Source organism: Phalacrocorax aristotelis, chromosome Z, assembly GCF_949628215.1.
Source record: "Phalacrocorax aristotelis chromosome Z, bGulAri2.1, whole genome shotgun sequence".
NCBI classification, from domain to species: Eukaryota; Metazoa; Chordata; class Aves; order Suliformes; family Phalacrocoracidae; genus Phalacrocorax; species Phalacrocorax aristotelis.
In genome coordinates, this window is record NC_134311.1 from 67,480,274 (window position 1) to 67,500,832 (window position 20,559).

At 35.1% G+C, this 20,559-nt stretch overlaps 1 protein-coding gene across 1 annotated transcript in view; it reads left to right on the forward strand.

The window, feature by feature from the left end:
- Nucleotides 1-20,559, forward strand: part of RICTOR (RPTOR independent companion of MTOR complex 2) — a 95,825-nt gene that overhangs the window by 37,843 nt on the left and 37,423 nt on the right. Inside the window, exons 5-18 of the mRNA XM_075079849.1 lie at nt 1,168-1,299; nt 2,318-2,381; nt 6,655-6,781; nt 7,538-7,707; nt 7,956-8,023; nt 8,958-9,025; nt 11,627-11,709; nt 12,347-12,434; nt 13,375-13,465; nt 13,603-13,669; nt 13,773-13,853; nt 16,219-16,319; nt 18,707-18,869; nt 19,282-19,383. Of these exons, the coding sequence (XP_074935950.1) occupies nt 1,168-1,299; nt 2,318-2,381; nt 6,655-6,781; nt 7,538-7,707; nt 7,956-8,023; nt 8,958-9,025; nt 11,627-11,709; nt 12,347-12,434; nt 13,375-13,465; nt 13,603-13,669; nt 13,773-13,853; nt 16,219-16,319; nt 18,707-18,869; nt 19,282-19,383 (1,405 nt within the window). The remainder of the gene's footprint in view (nt 1-1,167; nt 1,300-2,317; nt 2,382-6,654; nt 6,782-7,537; nt 7,708-7,955; nt 8,024-8,957; nt 9,026-11,626; nt 11,710-12,346; nt 12,435-13,374; nt 13,466-13,602; nt 13,670-13,772; nt 13,854-16,218; nt 16,320-18,706; nt 18,870-19,281; nt 19,384-20,559) is intronic.

Consider the following 20,559-nt stretch of genomic DNA (forward strand, 5'->3'; position numbering starts at 1 on the left):
ATTTGACATTACAGCAGAGATGATCTTCCTGAAGTAAATCCCTACCTGGTGCTGAAAGTAATAATAATGTAATCTTTATTTGCATACAGTATTGTAACCTTTCTACTTTGTCTAGATATCACCTGGAAGTAGGTTCCTGTTACAGTGACTTTTACACAATTCAATATAATCTGCAGAAAGATTCAGAAGATTTTGGGCCTTAGAGTAGCTGATTACCATGCATGACGATCCTAGAATAGGAAAAGAAAAAAAAAAATCCATTTGTATAGGTAGAAATTTAGTATCACTGGTTGAAGTATTTACAGTCTTAGATGTCCACTGAAAGAAGCCTGCTAAAATATGTCACTGGGAGGTTGGGGCTTTTCCCCGACTTGTGTAGTCAAGGAAAAGGGACAATCCATTGAGGGCCTTCAAAAGGACAGTGTGTCACTTAGTACTGTCAAACTCCATCTCTGGAGGCCTTCAGTGTCTTGTTTCTTTCTGCCTGTAAAGATAGTGAATTTAGGAAATTACATTATGATGACAGTTATGTTTAGGAAAGCTCACCTTGCTGTGAGCAAAATGCTTTCAAAATCTGGCTAAAGAGAAGTTTTGGTTATATGTTAAAATGAAATCTGTAGAAATCTGTGCTTTGTGGGGCTGCTTATGTTATGACTGTCATATTTCATGTAAACATAACATGCTGCCATAACATCTTTAGTGAATGGTGCATATAGTTACTTAAGGTGCAAATTTGTCTCTGTTAGGTGTCAAGATACTGTTTTGAGGATGCATGCTTACGCGTTGGCAGTCTAGTAGTGGAGGAAATCCTCCCTACCTGCTAATTTTCCTGTACTAATATTGTGCTCAGCTGTTTTGTCAAATAACAAGTTGTGTACAGGTCTTGGTCGTGTATCATTTCATGGATGTACAAGCTGTTCTTTGAGGAGGAAAAAAAATTGGTTTGTACCTTCTTCAGATTAATACATTGTCTGCATCTGCTGGCAGGGTGAAGGTTTGCCTTCTAGGCTGTACAGGTGAATATCTCAAAGACAGAAATTAATGCAGAACATTTCTTTTTAAAAATCAGACTTTTTATTTTAAATGAGTAGGTAGTAGCTGCCTGGCAGATGGTGAAGTCTACCTGCTGCTAAATAATTGTTTGTCCCTTTGTTTTCTTCATTGTAGTCTGAGGTTAGCTTTACTAAATGAAGCAAAAGAGGTGCGAGCAGCAGGATTGCGAGCCCTCCGCTATCTCATTCGAGACTCCAGTATTCTCCAGAAGGTGCTAAAGTTGAAAGTGGACTACTTGATAGCCAGGTAATTTTTCTCTTCCTTGTTGTAAATTATACAATTGTAAATCACTTGCTCTTGCATGGTTAAGGTAGGTGAGAGAAGGTGTTTTCGTATCCACTTACATTCTTGATACATAGTTTTATGAAAGCCATTTTTCTTCAATATTAATAATGTCAATTAAAAATAGAAGGATAATACATCACACCAGCTAATCCAATAAAATGCTATCCTAACATATGATATACTATGAGTAATCTAAAAATTTCTGAATTTTTCAATCATAAATGCCACTAATCATAAATTAATCTATGGTGTTATAAGGTTAAAACATCAGTAATTTTCATATCTTAAGTTGTTTGTAGGAGTAGTTATGATTCTTTGTATTATCGTGGTGCTTCAGAGACCCTAGAATAGTCAGAGCTAAAACATAGTTCATGCCCAAGAATTTGTAATCTAAGTATAACCCATGACACAAGAGAATACCAAAGGGCAAACTAACAATGACATAATATGATCAGCATGATGAGTAGATATAAATATTAGCATTTCTAGTGCTTCTTTGTTAAAATCTTGTTGGATTTAATATACTGATGTAGACGTGCGTTTCTGTTTAGAAATAGACACACATAGTCCCTTTCAGTGTGCTGTTTAATTTTGTTGGAGCAAAAGGACTTTCCTGTTCTGAGAACGCACACAAAATGTGTTGGTGTGAAATGTTACAAACACTTTGTTTAGTCTCATTTGCAATGACAAATGCAGCTAGCCCAGAAAATATTTGAAGCCCTTATGAGTTGCCATTGTATATTTGAGAACATTCTAGGGATTTGTTAAAGTGGAGATAACTGAAAAAAATATAAACTGAAGCTACTTGACCAATCATAACGAGTATACCTGCTGAAAGGCAGAATTTTAAAACAATAAGTCATATTATTTTTTTCTGTGTATTCAATTTCATAAATACTAATGTGAGAGGTGAAAGTTAATGTTGTTATAAACAAAACTTTTTTGTTCTTTTGTTTTTTTGTTTTTAAACTTATTTTAGGTGCATTGACATACAGCAGAGTAATGAAGTAGAAAGAACACAAGCACTTCGATTAGTCAGAAAGGTAAAATCTAACTATATACAGTCTTACCAGCTATGCCAGTCAGTTGTGCTGACTCCTGGTTTTCCCCATCAGCAGTTTTCACACACTCTCTAATACCTTACCTTCTTTTATCATGTGAGAAGAAATTACAGCTGATAACTCAAAAGAGAGGAGGAAGGGTAGTGCCGAGACTTGTTTTAATTTTAGTCTCTTGCCACTGAGAATCTTGAGCGGGCTAGAAAAATCCTGTTAATTTTCCTTTGATAGAGATTATACTGGACCAGATTTGAGGAAAACTTAGCAAATAGTGGATGCAAGGATAGAAGAATCATACTATTAAGTTTCATCTAATGATTTAACTGTATTGTGTAGTGTGTTTAAGCATCTGTGAATCAAGGATAGGAGATTTTCTGTTTGAGAAATGAGGAAAATTGCTATAGCTGGAATAATCAGTTGAAGGAATGCTTCTAGCCTTATTGATTTATCCACAGAGGTTGATGCTGTCCACAGTTCTTTTCTCAGATACACAAGTACCCCTGGATATGAGACGTCTGAAGCTGTGCATTTGTATTTTCAAGTTCTTTGTAGAGCAATAGGCATGTACAGCTATGGAAGGTATTTTTTTCAGGCAACATAGTATTCTCCATTTGTACTGGACTTCCCCATTCTTTGTCATGCTTATATTCTTCTACTTCCACTGAGCATCTTAGGAAAAACTACCAAAGCCGCGAGTAAAGTTTGAAGTAGTTGGAAGAATGGTTCCCCAGGAGCACTGTGTGTGTTTAATCTGTTTTGTGTGTATACTTATTTTTTACATATATAATTAGGTTGAAAATATGCATTTTCTTTTCTTATCATGAGCTCACTTGGGTTCTGTCTTATTAATTAACAATTGATGCTTGATTAACAATTCAACAAAAAAGCAAGTTTTAAAGCTTAAATATCGCCACCACCACCTAACCCAAACAAACAAAACCCACAACTATAAAGGAATATATCCCTGTGGAAGTTGCAATTTATAAAAGGTCTTTGCTAATCTGCTTTAAAAAAAGAGCTTCATTGTAGAGCCAGAATAATTTAAATCAGAAGATGGAATGGAAACACATTTATAATGAATTGGTTGTATTTGGACTGGAAATTTGTCCTCACTCTTCCTGGGCTTTTTTGAGCATTTCCTAGCTGAGGAAAGACTTTTGTCTTGCTTGAACGAAGCAAGAGGAAGCAAGAGAAATAAATCCATTAGTTTGATTTGAAAAAATTGTCCTGAAAGATAGCGTTTATAAAATCATACTGGTGACCACCAGTGCTTTTTTTTTTTCCATCATTGTACAAGGATGCTATGCGTGGGATGTATATGCTGTACAAGGATGCTAGTGGTTCTCCAATGCTGAGAAATATGTTGATGAAAGAAGTTTCCTAACATCTTTTGCTACCTGGAACATCCTTGTTTCTTAAAAGACACTGTCAGACAAACAAAGTCATTCAACCTGGCTACCAGTAAAGTTAACACCTTTTTCATGTCCTGTCTGGGCTACAGCAGTTAAGCATGCATTGGCATAGAGCAGTCAGTACATGAGAAACTGTCTCTAGCAAGTAATATTGTGAGACACATCCTGAATGGTACATTTTGTATTTTCACGCTGCCTTCTGTTACCCTGCTCTTGCCCTTTTCCTATCTCTCCATCTCCTTCAATATCTCAGACTCAGCGGTTTGATACTAGGATCCCTAAAAGATTATGTAAAAGTCCAGAAGAAGAGAATGAATGGCAAATAAAACAGAGTTAATTCATCAGTGCAGGAGATAATTTACTGTGAACTGCAGAAGAGCTGAACTGGGTTGGGTTCCACCAGCATCACAGAACCATTGCTTTCAGTTTCAAACACTGGGTGCAGTTCTTTAACCTCATCTTTAATAGCAAAAATGCTATAGAATAGAATAGAATAGAATAACATAAAACTTCAACATTAAAACGTCTCCTTGCTTTCTTCTCTTCTTTTTCATAGAGTAGAAGAACAAGATATAAAATATCCTGTTTTATGGATTTATAAAAGGCCCTTAATGATAAAATTGTTTAAAAAATGTGCAGGCTGAAGTAGTATAGGAAGAGAAAAGAAAAAACAACTTGAAATTTTTTAAAATTGGTTTCTGATTTTTTTGGAAGGCGTTGAGTGCTAACTGTCTCTTTTGACTATAATCACCTCTACGTTTCCTAGTAAGAGCTTTGCAATTTAGCAGCCATGAAAAGTGTGGCATAAAGTTTCTTAAGAAAGCATTTTTCCATCTAATAGAAGTCAGTAAGACCTTTTTTTTTTTTCATAATTTAATAGGCAGGATGTTTTATTTTCAAAGCAGAATTCAGGGTTTGATAGAATATGAACAACCTTCTTTCTTCCTCTTTTAAAGACCAAGTTCATAGTCTTTTGTAACTTAATTCATTATAGCTGCTTCTAAGTAGCCTTGCATACCTGTCCTTGGTCTTTGGAACTACATTTCAATACCTAGAGCAGAACGAAAGCAAATGCAAAAGTTTTTATTTATTGTACTAACGTACTTGTAATTTAATATTAGAAGAAAGAAATCTTGCCTTCTCATATCTTAAAACCAAAGAAAACAATGAAGCAGAACGCCTGTAAGAGGCTGCTTGAGTCTTTACACTAAGTACACGTCAATATCAGTAGGAAAAAGGTTATAATTTTGCAGAGTGGTTTGGTACACCCATTCTATGGCTAATTCTTGTTACTTCATGCCATTATAAAAGTGAAAGACCGTGTGGGTGGGGAAGAGTGTGTTTTTTTCTTTAGAGTCCTATCTTAAAGCTTCCTGTTTTGTGGGTGACAACATTATGTATGACAAGAAGTTTCTCAAAAACACATCTTAAAAATAAACCTGTTAGTGTTCCAATATATTTGTCACAACAGTTGCTCTCTTCTCATTTTAACATCTTCTGAAAAGAGAGTAGAACAATTAATCCGCTTTGTCTGAACAGATACCTGTAAGACATCTAACAGTGCTGTAAAATGAATATAGGACAAAACAGTTTTGGAAAAATAGTGAAGATAATCTATTTTTGTTGGAAACAAAAAGGGTATTAAACAAAACCTTGGAAAACTAGCCTTAAGTTTTTAGGTCTTTAGAGATTGAGTATTTTTTTACATCTCACTTTTATTAGTAGAAAAAAAGTGACATGGTTGAATGGGTTATAACACATTACCTTGTTCCCTTTTTAAGCAGTCAGACAAAAAACCCTACTTCCTCCTTAGTAATACATCTGTTTAGTGCTGCTTGTGTTCATAGCAGAGGATATTATATTTAATTTTCACAAACTATGATATAATGAGAGCAAACAGCTACTCAGCCTTTGTAGTCCAAACCTCATTTTAGGGAAAGCAAGGAGTTGGTGGTATTGGTAGGTTGTTTTGGAGTGGGGTTTTTTGCCTTTAATGTGTGGACAGGGTCTTGTTCCTTAATTTATATTGTTAATTGAAAATCTGCTTGTCTTAAACTAGCAGCTGAGGATTTCCGTGATGCAGGACTTCTGCAGTACTGTAAATGAGCACTGGCTATTAAAAATATGTTCTTCTTTCCTTTTTTTTTTTTTTCCCGTTTAATTGAAGAATGACTTGATTAATGGGTGCAGGTCTCGTTTTCATCTTTGCTTTTTGGTTTAAGGTGCGTATGTGTGTTTTCTGCCATAGCTATATAGCTTATAAAGTTGAACTACGCTGCAGTTCTGGGAAGATGAGGTACAATGCAAGAGGATATAGGGGTGCTACTGACAGTTCCCTTCCAAATACTATAGCAGCTTCTTCTGTTGACTGTTCATTTTTGTAGTCTGGAACAATCTAAGAATACCTCTACAAAATTGAGATTTAGTCTTGGCTAACTGAACAGTTGAACAGGTATTGAAGAATTTGCTGCAGTGAATCTTCTGGACGAGTTTGGAATCTCTGTCGTTGAATAGTATTTTTTGTCGGTAAAGAAATTCTTGGAAAAAAATATGAAAAAGGTGGCCATAGTTCTCTCTGCAACAGGCATCTTTTTAATGCTTTTCTGTTATGATAAAATAATATAAAAATAAAAAGCCAAAGCAGAAAGGGAATGGTAAAGTAAATTGACAAATGAAGAATTTCAAGAACAAAAGAAATAGTTTTGAGGATTTGCCAGATAAAACTAAGTAATATATGGAGTGCTCTGTCTGATTGTATCTAGGAAACAGAATGCTGGTGAATCTGTGAGTATACTTAGAGAAATATCATGAAGAAACCAGAGGGCTTTTTCTTTCATTTTTGGCAGATGATCACTGTGAATGCTTCATTGTTCCCGAGTTCTATTACTAATTCTTTGATAGCAGTTGGAAACGATGGTCTTCAAGAAAGAGACAGAATGGTTCGAGCATGTATAGCCATTATCTGTGAACTAGGTAAGAAAAATGAAAGCTAATTTAAAAATTTGCATATTTGTCATCAGTTATCTAGGAGTTTCTCTTCTGTGGGTTCGTATTAAATAGATTGTATTCAAATAATTAAGTGTATTTTTAAATAATGAATTAAGTGTTAATGTTCTTAATGTCATTTTTTTTTGTTTTAATCATTAGTTTGATATAAAACAAAATCACTTTAACTTAAAGTCAAAATCTCTTAAGTGAAGTACCTGAAGATTTCAAGTCCTGTTTTTCCTTTAAGACTTGCCAATTTTTTATTTACCTTAAAGTTTTGTTGCTGCAGCTGGTGTTTCTGAAACGAATGGATTGGAAGTAGGGAGAATTCCATACGTCAGATACTGACAAATGTACAAGAGTTCAGGAAACTACAAAACATCTTCCTTTGAAAAATTTTTGCAGTGGGTACTGTGGTTGTCTGGCTTCTGGAAGTCGGTATTTGTGCCGAAGTAAAGGCTATCTGAGTAGTGGTTTGTGCTAACTCCCTATACTTGCATATGCGTGCTGATTTTTAAAGTTTTTTTTTCAAAATCAGTCAATGAGAAATGACTTCAGCAATGTTTGGAATCACGTTTGCTAATGTCATTCTATTCTATTAAAAGCTTTACACGTGCCTCAGCAGTGTTCAGGAAGAAGAAGATTTATATACTAAAGAGACAACAAATTTGTCATATATGGAAGCTGTGTAATGTTTTCTTTCCTCTCACCAGCCAAAGTGACATGTTTTTCTTTATTTAGCACTTCAGAATCCGGAGGTGGTGGCTCTTCGGGGTGGTTTAAGTACCATCTTGAAAAATGTGATTGATTGTCAGCTAAGTCGTATAAATGAGGCTCTGATAACTACAGTTTTGCACCTCATTAATCATCCAAAGACGCGACAGTATGTGCGAGCAGATGTAGAATTAGAGGTGGGTTCAGTTTAACTTGTTTAGTAACAGAAATTAAACATTGTATTACTAATAAAAATGCATAGTTTTCATCTCAGATTTCACCCTCCAGGTTAGTGCAAATGTTTAAAATATAACATTTTAGGCTAAGAGTGTAATGATTTATAAAGCAGGAATAACATGACAGATTGGAGTGGGACTGAGGAAAGGGCAAGACCCTTTTAACTGTATTGTCATGTGAAAGTAATGCATGTCTTTCTTTTGTTTAGCGAATTTTAGCTCCTTACACAGATTTTCACTACAGGCATAATCCAGACACAGCAGAAGGACAACTCAAGTAAGTGTTAGTGCTGCTACTTGTGCTACCAGTTGTGTTCATGTTATTGGAATTAAACTACTTTTCTTTCGAAAGTGAAAATAAAAGCAATGATTTAATACTAAACTACATTTGAAGTTTGATACAGTAGGTTAGAATGCAACTTCCTAAAATACCGGTCAGCGTTTAAGATTTAAAAGGGCTTGTTTAGCTTGGAGAAGAGAAGGTTGGGGGACACCCTGCCCCAAGTAGCAGCCTTTCTAATACCTCTGAAGATGTTATCAAGAAGGCATAGTGAGGGCCCTTCATAGTGGTGAAATGTGGGAGAACAAGAAGCAACAGAGAAATTGAAACAAGAGGTTCTGACTTGATCTAAGGGCACAGGGAGAATTTTCTGTGAGGCTAGTCAAGTGTTGCAGCCTTCATCCTTGAGAGTTTTTAAGACCCAAGTGGATAAAGCCTTGAGTATGACCTGGTCTAGTGTCACAGCTAACAACTTCTTCATGCAGGAGTTTGGACTAGAGACCTCCCGAGAATGCTTCCGACTTGAATTATTCAGGTTTTTTTAATTATCAAATGGCATTAGATAATTAAGTCTGAGTAAATTAATAAGGTCCAAATCTTTAGGTCCCTGCTGTAGACTGACTGTCAGTGGAGGCGCAAAGTGATTCATCTGGCCACGTGTAGGTGTTTACTTTGTGATGTTATCCTCCTACCATGGAAACTCCCCTGAAAAAGGAAAACAATATTTAAAAATTCTGATCTTTTTGTGTGTATGTATACACATTGCATAATACATATATATACACATGTATGTATATGTAAAAGATTATTATTTTTACCCTGGATTTTCTTCCTCATCTAAACTCTCAGATAACTACTTTTTCTTTGCGGTGTTAGTGACACTGGTCTATAGTAATTAACTGTATTGTGACCTTTGTTGTTTTAATGACAGGGAAGACAGAGAAGCACGGTTCCTGGCTAGCAAAATGGGAATAGTGGCAGCATTTCGATCATGGGCAGGTAAGATTTTTTGGTTTTGATTGAAGCTGGATGATTGGAAGGGGAGTTTTACTTTCTAGTGTAAAAGAATGTTTAAGCACAGAATCTGGCTCATCTGATGTGTCTAATTTCTATCAATACTTTCCTACAAAGGAGACTACAAAGATGTGTTTTTGATACTGTGACCCTGGAGGATGCATACATAGTTTTCTTTGACTAACTCTAGGGACAAGATGCAGCTTCCCCTCCCACGGGTACCCGCCCCTTATAGAATAACTTGTAAATTGTACCTTGATGGTGGTACTTGACATTTGATGGGGGGAGGCTGTTGAAAATAACACTATCATAAGAATCTGCCTTTGAGATGGTTCTGCCATTGTAAATAAGAAATCCTTTTGTCTGTGTGAAGAGCTAGCAACAGAATAGTTTTATTAGCACCTGCTTTTACCAGGTGCCGTAAGAAAAATTGCAGATGGACATAGTTTGGGATTATTCACAGAGAAGACATTTCTAGATTGAAAAAACAGGTTTTTGCATTTTTCTCAATCCTTTCTTTGAAATAATATGTTATCTAACATGAAGGTACTACCTCAGGAACTGCTCTTTCAAGACACTATCTTGCAAATAAACTAATGCAGTTTATATGATCATTTACCAAATTCTGGGTAGGATTTTCACAGGCTGTACTTAGGAAAGATTCAGACTGTACGGAAAGCCTTTTTCATTGTAAGACTGTGCTTTATTTTTTAATGTTCTGAAAATGATCAGTAAGCTTAATTTGATACCCAGGTATCCTTCAATAGTTTCTCAGATGTTTTATGTGGATAGGAAGCATGGGAAGTTTGTGACAACTTTGAAACTTCTAGGAGGCAGTTTCTGATGGGAATGTTGCTGAATCTTCCCTTACTCAGACACTTAAAACCAAATTATAAATGCTGTTTGTAAAGTGCTTCCAAGAAACAGTGCTCTTCTTTTCAGTTTTGAAGATCTTTTTTATGTCAGTAGAGGATTTTGATATGCTGAAACACAGCTGTTTCTCAAAAAAAGCATATGCCTGAAAGTTCAAGTGTCTGAAGAAACAACTGTCTAGCAACATTTTACTTGCCATGGCACTTTCACTGTTACGTTCATCCATTTTTATATTACTTGTTACATTGGAGACTAACATCTTAAGTGTTTTTACTACAGAAATGTCCTTACAGTGTCTTCCTGAAGGTGATGTAGCTAAACCAGGCTTGAGGGTGTTCTTGGTTTTTGTTTTGGCTTTTTGGGTGGGTTTTTTGCCTGTCCGTACTATCTGCTGTGTTCTGCTGCTCTGCTCTTCTTTTTCTTCTGGACTGGGTTACTCTTCAGAACTGATGGTTACTATGTCATAAGAGTCATAGAATCATGAAGGTTGGAAAAGACCTCTAGGATCATCAAGTCCAACCATCAACCCAACACTACCATGTCTCCTAAACCATGCCATGAAGTGCCACATCTACACATCTTTTAAATGTCCTTTATACTTATGTGCAGTCATGTTCTTAGAGATAAAATTGGGGCATGCAGCAATGCCCACATGCACACAAATCTATTCCTATACTGCAACTGGGATGTGGCCATATGGGTGTGTCTTAAGTTTTTGTGACATGGAAGTTTTGAAATTGAGGACTGCCTTCAAGTTCATATAAAGCCCATGTCATTAAAGTTGAATTTGTAATAGAGGAGTAGCTGGGTTTTTTTTATCTTTCAGTAATTTTTAAAGAATGGCAGGTTAGGTTTATTGATGATATGTAAGACAGAAAGGTGTGCAAACCTGGATTCTTTCTGTTCATTTAAAGTTGCATTTTGGAGAAACTTGTTTTTTGGATAGCATGTTTCTGGAAGTTTTAGTTTATTTTGTGAAGTATGAAGAGAAGTGGTCATGGAAATGAGCAAGGTTACCATCTCTGCAGCCACATTTTTGATGGAGAGACTATATAAATTGAGGCTGAAAATCAGTGTAAGCTTTAGGTGGTATTCTGTAACCTTTAGAAACAATTTAAAGATTTTCCCTCTTCATATTGAAATATTAAACTAATTGAGTAAAAATACAGTGTAAAAGGATTTTATGCAAAGTTAAATCTACTGTGTTGAAACTTACGGCAGTGAGTGCTGGTCACTTTGGGGAAAATACACTGAGAATGTTATTCCAAGTGTGTTTAAACTTGTTGTTTAGAATTTACCTAAGGGTAAAAGGAGCTGAATAATTTGTTAAGTTAAGATATAGCTTTTGGTGGAGAAAATTCTCACAGTTCTGCCAAGATGTTGCAAGTCTTTCAGGTTTAAGATCCAGCCTTTATTGACAATTTTGTCTTTTATTCCATGTAAATGTTTTTGCCCATAATTTGAAAATACTTTTCATAGTAGAAAAGGCAGAAGTAGCTATAGCTTTTAATGACGAAACAAAGTTTTGTGATTAGAAAGTTTTGTTAAATATTGTTGATTGGAAAGGAGATGACATAAAGGTGAAAATACTTATGGTTACTAATTTTTGTCAACTGCGATTGTACTAAAACTGGAAATCAAATTTAACAATGTGTCTGATGCTTTTTGTGTGGTTGGTTGAGGGAATATTATTATGTATTTCATGTTTTCTAGGTATTATCAGCCTGTGCAAACCTGGAAATTCTGGAATTCAGTCTCTTATTGGGGTACTCTGTATACCAAATATGGAAATACGGGTAGGTGGTAAATATTTAGTACTGATATAGGAATAATATTGGATGTGTTAATTAACATATTCTTAACATTTTAAGAATTTAGTGGTTAAACACAGGCTCCAGTTCATTTGACCCCCAAGTTCAAGTCCATAATTGCATTATAAAATTCCTGTGAGAATAGAAGCACAACCTGTATGTCTGAGAGGAAGGAATGTGGGAGAGAAGTACATAAATCAATTTTTACTCTGGTCACAAGTCAAAGCAAGTTCACAGTAGCTGGAATTACAAGTTTAAAGCATAATAATGGGAGCTGAATCCGAGATAAATAAAATGTTCCTTCTCAGTTACCTCTTCAAACAAGAATTTGATGGTGGCAACAGTAACTATTCTAAAAATCTGTTATCAAAGTAGCCTGAGCTTCTGTAGAATTCGAAATTACAGTAAGGCATAGTTCTAAAGTGAGCAAGCCCCTTCCCTCCTTCTCTTCTGCAGATGATTTCAGTTTATGAAAATAAGCACATTATCAAAAAAAGGAAACACTGAAATAAATACACCAATTTTAGTACTCTATAGAAATCTTAACTTCAATATTAACAGTGAAAAAAAGGACAATTTTTGTAAATCTATAAAATTCTTGTTGTGGGTTTTTTTTTGGTAGCGAGGTCTGCTTGAAGTTCTCTATGATATATTTCGCCTTCCTCTCCCGGTTATCGCAGAAGAATTTATTGAGGCACTTCTCAGTGTAGGTAAGTATTTAGAACCAGTTTAAGCTCTTCTACAAATTTAAACCATTCACTACTCCTCTATATTGTAAATTGCATCAATATTAACTGTTTCATCACTGAATTCTTTGGGTACTCTGAAGTCCTGTTTAAAGTTCTTTATCAACCATTAAGTGTTGTAAGTTTGATGAAAGATCAGCAGTGGAGCGTAATGAAGCATTTACACAAGACTGTACATATATTAGTGCAACTTAGACTTCTTTGAAGTATTAGAAGCATTACTGATGTAGAGCAGAGTCTTTTCTATATATTATGTATCTGCTGGCTATCTCCACTGCACTTCAGCAGACTCCTACTTTCCCTAGGGCAAGTGTATGCTTTTTCCTGTCTTTATATTTAGCAGAGTTAGTCTTTTATCTTTAGAATTACTCCTTTGTAAACTCAAGAGTATCCTCTGCTTTGTCTCACAGTGCAAGAGTATGAGCCCAAAAGGAGCAAGTTTCAGCCTTTAATGTTCCCGCAATTCTCTTCACCAAACTCTGGCTATAAATGTTTTGTCATGCAGTTGTTATAAAAGCTTCATCCTTGTTCTGTATTTATAAGTAAATAAATCATTATGTGTTGCAAACTGGCTAGTTTGTGACATATGGATGTACATTTAAAAATTGTACATGTTGCAGTATTCTCTGTTGAACAAGTTTAATGTGTTTATGAATTGGAAATGCCATTATTTTGGTTGATACTTAGATAAAATCTTTATACTATCTTTGAAGTTAGGCTTGCTTTGTTCAGGAGTGTGGGTTAAATAACTTGTTAAAGATCCCTTCTCACAAAATTTCCTACAACTTTAAACCTGAAATAACATTCGTTGGCAAAAACTATTATTTACCTTCTGACAGCCATTAAAATAACGTTTTGAAATCCAGTGTTTATAATTACCATTGTCCATATTTTCTTGCTCTAGATCCAAGCAGGTTTCAGGACTGCTGGAGACTTTCTGATGGCTTTGTAGCTGCTGAAGCTAAAACTATATTACCCCATCGAGCCAGGTCAAGGTGAGCATTTAATGAACTTAGTTAAAACCCTTGTTTTTGTTGTGTGGTGTTGACAAAATATTTGTCAACAATTATTTCTTGCAGACACAATAAGGAATGAACTTTCTAAACTGTTTCAATATTTTTTTCCTCCTTAGGCCTGACCTCATGGATAACTATTTGGCTTTAGTGCTTTCAGCTTTTATTACCAATGGACTTCTAGAGGTAACTAATGACTTAAGTTTCAATAGATGCTTGCTACTTTTTTCCAATAAACATTAAATGAAGGTGTTATAACAAATGTAATATTTTTTTAACTTTTTTGAAGGGTCTGGTTGAAGTGATCACAAGTAGTGATGACCATGTATCTGTTAGAGCAACTATCCTTTTAGGAGAACTTTTGCACATGGTAAGTAAAAAAAAAAATCACTGAGAGTAAGTAGTATTAGTAGCTAGTTATAAGTAGGTATTTTATGAGGAAAGGCTGAGAGACCTGGGTTTGTTCAGCCTGGAGAAGAGAAGGCTGAGGGAGGATCTCATAAATACCTATAAATATCTAAAGGGTGGGTGTCAGGATGATGGGACTTGACTCCTTTCGGTGGTGCCCAACAACAGGACCAGGGACAATGGGCACAAGTTGGAACACAGGAAGTTCCAGCTAAACATGAGGAAAAACTGCTTCCCTGTGCGAGTGCCAGAGCAGTGGCACAGGCTGCCCAGGGAGGCTGTGGAGTCCCTTCCCTGGAGACGTTCCTGTGCCCCCTGCTCTGGGTGTGCCTGCTCAAGCAGAGGGGTTGGACAAGATGATCTCCAGAGGTCCCTTCCAACCCCTGCCATTCTGTGATTCTGTGAATTTAGGTAATGTCTATAACTGATACACCCTCCATGAACAGGAATTTTCAAAATATGTCACTTGGATACATGAACAGGCCCATGAAAGCCAAAAAGGCTATTTAGATATATGTAACTTAAATGTGTGTATAAATATTGCCATTCTGTGATTTCCTTTTTTAGTTTTGAATTTGTGTTACGAACTTGGAACATCTACTTTTAATCAGAATAATGGGTTAATTTACATTACATCATTTGGCACTTCATATATTTAAAAGAGTATGAATCTATAGGAAGTTGTTGAAAGTGCTAGGGATTCTGCTCCAAGGATAACACTCAGGTCAAACTCTCACCAATACATTTCCTTGCCTCAGTAGCCAGTTGTGTTTTTAAGCTGGAGTCCGGTAAACTCGCCCATCAGTTACTGTGTTTGGGAGAATGACCATTGCTGATTTTTGCTTGCCTTAGAACGATGATAGCCTTCTGGCAGCATGTTTAGCTATCCGCCTCATCGACTAGACAGATGAAACTTTTTATGTTCGGCTTGATGCTGCTGGGGCTCTTGATACTATTCGTTCAGGCAGCTCCCAACTTGATGGATCAGCACTGCTGTGGGTAGCCCCTGCTATAGAGAAGCTGAAGGGACCTTGCTTCATTTTACTTACCTCTACCTAACATCTTTTACAGTAGCTTATCTCTCTTAACCTAAATTATTTTGGTATAGAGATGATATCGTTTTCATATACACTCCAGTGTTAACTTTCAGCCTCCAGAGGAGCTGTTAGTCATATGTGTAGTGATATGATTTAGCTTTCTTGCAAAACAGTTCTTTTATTTTTCACATCCTCTCCTGATGACAAAAACAGCATATGCAGCAGAGCACTTCTTTATCAGTGTTCTTGTGGATTTTTTAATCTTCTTTCCAAATAAACTACTTTATAAGATATGGTAAGATTGTGAAATACAACTTTGTCTTATAAAAATTTGAATATGGGTTATAAGACATAGTCTGCATCTTCAGACTATCGACTCGTTTCAGTGGTGCTTAATGCTCCAGAAAACAAGATCACAGTCTTCAGATATAGGATTGCTTATTACTACAGTGATTTACAACATCTCAGCTCAGCAGCATGGGTCACAACCACAACAAATCTACTCTTAGTCTCTTCTGTGATTTTTTTTTTTTTAATAATTGCTACTCAGTCAGATGTGTAGTTTAAAAAGGGGAATCTGTACTGAAGTATGCTATTTTTCTAGTTTCTGGAGTACTCTTGCGTGCTGCAAAGCATTAGGTGTATTTTTGGTTTTCTGCAGAGATGCTTCATGAGTCAGAAATGACTGTCAGAATACTGAACCAGTATTGGTTCTTTTATTTAGTTTTAAAAGATTGAAGTAATTTCTTTATCTTCATTAGTCTTTAATCCCCAAAAATATTTGCAGAACTACCTATGTTTCCCCAAATAAAAGTAATTAAATGCCTAGTAACTTAAGAAGTTATGTTAAATAATCAGATCAATTTTTTTTGTGCAGAAAGGTTTTAAATAGAAACAATCAGCTTAAATTATATTTCTGATTTTAGATATTTTTCATTATTTTTATACACATGACTTAAGGATATCTGATGCTTTTCATGTTTTTCCATGTTACGACTTAAAAAGCTACCAATGCAAGCAATACAGAATAGAAGGCTCTGAAATGTAAAATTGTCTTTAATTACTTTCAATTGTATTTCAGATTGATTAGTTAGATCATATATTCAAAACAGTATGTGTAGTTATTGCTCTGACGTTATACAAAAGGTAGTTTTGTTGTCATGCATTTGTGAAAGTCTCAAATCTTGATGCTAAAGAGATGGCTGAAAATATTGTAATAAGTAATTCTAACTGCTCTTTTGGGTTTTTTGGTTGCTTTGTTTTTGTTTTTTTTTGTTTTTTTTTCTTTAGGCAAATACAATTCTTCCTCATTCTCACAGCCATCACCTGCACTGCTTACCAACGCTAATGAACATGGCAGCATCTTTTGACATCATGAAAGAGAAAAGACTGTAAGAATCCTAAGTTACACTTAAAAGCAGAAATAGTTAAATATCCTTTACTCCCTACAGTTGAGTGAAAACCTACATTACAAGTTTTCTGGTGGCCGGAATTCCTGCTGTCTTTATTGAAAAGCAAACAAATGCCTGCATACAGAAATGCTCTGTCACACTTACTAGGGAAATAGTTTCCAGTGCATCATTCCAAAAGTGCCTACAGTAATACAATTTAGAAATTGGAAAGAAAGTTTTGATAGATTTCAGAACACTTTTACATAGATTGCAAGATTTTTACACAGGCTTTTTCTTAAATGAACTCTAAGGCACCATTTGACCAAGTAACATTCAAGACGTGTTCTATGTATTTGAGCTCTCCATTCTTTCACACTTTTTTTGGCATTTTGATACAATTAAGCTTTCAAAACTAAAATAGCCTGTACCAATTTTTTTCTTCTATTGTTGTTTATCTATAGCTAATTAAATAGTAATAGAGCAAATCAGTGAGTCATCATTAGCATGAGCAAGAGCAAAAGATATAATATTGGCATGGAGCTGTTTTGGTGTTCTGTTTTTTTTTTCCTAAATTTTTTCGTCAGAAGAAAATGGTGATTGTAAGAGTAGTAATTATGTTAAAGCTTTCTGGTGCTTTTGTTTGAAGTTGGCACTGATAATTGTTTCAGTTCCTTTCAGTTCCATTTAAACATAAGAATGTATAAACAGAAATTTTAAATTTAGTGCAGCATTCTGCAGTGGCATGTAGTTAAGCAGTATTAGGGAACTGTGTGGCAGCCATGTTACCAATGAAATGAGGCACGTTTAGTCATCTGATTTGAAAAAAATGTTTATAGAATCTTTTTATTCCTCTTTAAACTAGAAATACCTGAGTTTTGATATTTTAAAAACCTATGGGCTTTTTTATTTTATTTTATTCATTTTTTAGAATTTCTCTGTACTTCTAATCTTGCAATTTAAGCTCTGAAGTGCTTTGTCATAAAATACCATCTCCTGGGTACTTCAAACAATTTAAACCTCCTGAGGAAAGAAATCAAATACTTGAATTGATTCATGTGTCTAAAATGTGTTTCTTTAGCTCAGGGTTCTTACTCGCATTTCTTCGTAGAAGACATTTGAGTGTGTTGGGGTTTTTTTCTAATGGTAAATTGTAGGAGATGTTTTTGTTCATTACGCTTGCTATTCCTTATCTGTCTTATCAGATCAGTATTATGCTAAATATATCATAACTTTCTATTTTGTCTTTCATTGTGTTGTCAGTACTAAATTACAGAATCTTTCTGAATTGCTACTGTGAAATTATAAATGCTGCTTGTGGAGTGCTTTCAAGGAATGTAGTGCTCTTCTGTTTCATAGTTTTGAAGATTTTTTTTATGTCAGTAGAAGATTTTGATATGTCAAAACACAGTTATTTTTCAAAAAGACCTTTCTGAAACTCCATCGCAGTATATTTTGCTTGGTCAAAGCTCTGGGATGAGAGGAAGGATGAAGAGCAGAAGGGATACGTTTATGGATTACCTGTGGTTTTTTTGCTTTTTGGCATTTGTGGACATACCTGATAGAGCAGTAAGAATTCCTGGTTTTGTTGGAAGAAGGTGATTTTATAGAAGTAGTTTTGGTTTTCTATTTGGGGATCTTGGTTTTGGTCAACAGTCTGTGTTGTTCCATACTCTGAAAAACAGTAAACCCTGTTATGGATTAAATTTACATAATACTTGCCTCCTTTTTACACTTCAGTATTTTAGTTGCTCAGCAGGCTGGTTGGTTTTCTTTTTTTGGTTGGTTTTTGTTTTGTTTTGTTTTGTTTTTCCTGCTACCACTATTTTGTAATTAACTGTTTCTGCCCTTGTCAACTGTCACTTCTGTTGCTTCCTATCTTTTCCAGGAAAACTTCTTACATTCTGTTGCTGAACTGTTCAGGTATAGGAAGCAGGAAATATTCTACTGATACTCCTGCCACCCTCTGGGGAGGAAGAGAATTTACAAGAAGTACTTTGTTAGTCAAAGTTGGAGCAAGCCCTCTAAACTCAACTTTACTGCAGAATGTTGATCTACTGTGACATCTCACAATACTTTATCAACTTTAAACTTTACAGTGTCTTCTGTGAACTGTGATAGACATCACTAATTACAGAGTAGAAGTATCAATGAGGCTCATTCTTCAGTACTAGAAATTCTGAAAGATAATTTTCTGTATAATTTCAGTACAAGACTGAGGCCTATGGATGTATGAAACTTTGTATCAGGAAAATTACTTCCTTTTTATTTGCCTTGGAATCGTTGGTCAGTTCTTTCGTGAACTGTGTTTATTTACTTAAGATATAGTAGTGGCACTCTTTAGTTGGGTAACAGTTCCCAAATACTGATTAGAGTATTTTTTCTATTAGGCGAGCAAGTGCTGCTCTCAACTGCCTAAAACGTTTTCATGAGATGAAGAAAAGAGGACCTAAACCTCACAGCCTCCATTTAGATCATATTATTCAGAAAGCGATCTCAACCCACCAAAAAAGGGATCAGTACCGTGTGCAGAAAGACATCTTTATTTTAAAGGTATTATCACTATTGATTTTTTCCAAAACTGGATTTGACTTTGTATTTTGGAAACTTAGATCCTGTACCCCCTGAGCTTTACTCTCTCATCTACTTCAGACCCATTTATTTGATTTATTTGTAGTATTTTTTTCATTTAAGTTGTCTTCTAGATACTTCTGGATACTATATTGCATTTCTAGAAATTGAGTGAAATTACAATAACTTTTAATGCTCTTTAGGACCAAGTGTGATCTCTTACTATTGCGTTCTTAATGCAGTATTATAACCATGCAATTCACTTCAAATGCAAATTACTGTGGAGCCATAGCCCTTTTAACGATTGTTACATAAACAGCAAGTATATCGTGTGACAAGACTGAAGAAAATGATGCCATGAAACTTACTGTAGTTTTTCACGTCTGTATTCAAGGATACTGAAGAAGCGCTTGTAATGAATCTTCGAGACAGCCAAGTTCTCAATCATAAAGAGAACCTTGACTGGAATTGGAATCTAATAGGGACCATACTGAAGGTGAGCTTAAAAAGGGCGTGGCATTATTTTTATGAAATTGTTTGAAAAAAAAGTCTCCATTTCACATGTGAGTTTTGACTTTCTAATATGAATTCCATGCTACATTCCATAATCTGTTTTATTTCAGAAAATTAGCATCTCTTGGGTTTAATGTGCTGATATAGTCTGTGTATACAGCCCTTAAACTATATGCAAAACTACACTACAGTTAAATTCACAAATTTCTTAATAAGCATGTATTAGATTTTGTATTGCTTTATTTGTATTGAAAAAGACTTTACAGAATTAGCTGTAATGAGTTTAAAGCTGCTAATACTTTAGACTTCAGTCCAAACTACACAAGGATACTGCCTTGTTCAGTTTAATAGCAGAATTTTTTATATAATGTGAACTGAATATTAAGGCTGGAGGAGATATGTTATAGATGAAACTTCAGATGCTTGGACTGAGCCACATAGGAAAACTTCAGTAGTGTGCTAGTATGTGTTAAACTAGTACAAATACTCCCATAGTATCAAGTTCATTACAAAATTAATTTTTCTTACAAAATAAAGAAACTGTCTCTGACAGGGTGGGTATTATCTTCACTATGTTTAACGCACAACTTTTAAGAGACTGCTTCCTTTCTAAGCAGAAAACTTGCTTTCTCTGAGTAAGAAAACTTTCTGAGTACTCAGTATAGTCTTCGAACCAGAATAGCTCCTGTCGTGCTGTGTATCAAAGCTATCCCTCTGTTGTTACCCCCAAGTAACATTTTCTTACTGTCTTGTTATAGAGATGGTAAAAGTACAAAAAAGGATTAATGGTGACAATCATAATCAAGATTATTTTAAAAGAAAAAAAAGAAACTAAATATTCTGTGCATTTTTTTCAGGGACCTATAAACTTGAGAGAGCAATAATCTGTCTGGTATAAAGACCTGAATATATATATGACAGTAGCTTTGCTCCACCAAATTCTTGGGTTTACAGGCTTTTTACTGCAATTACTGGATTTGCTGGGTTACTGGATACCTATGTTTATTAATCATAGATATTTTTACCTTTTCATTCAGTATTAAAGGTATTATCAAGACACTGTTTTCCAGAATCTCACTATTAATTGGTCTGTGTAGTACTTTGACAATGGAAGTTTTATGTAGTTGACCACTGAGGTGTTTTGGTTTTGTTGTTGTTT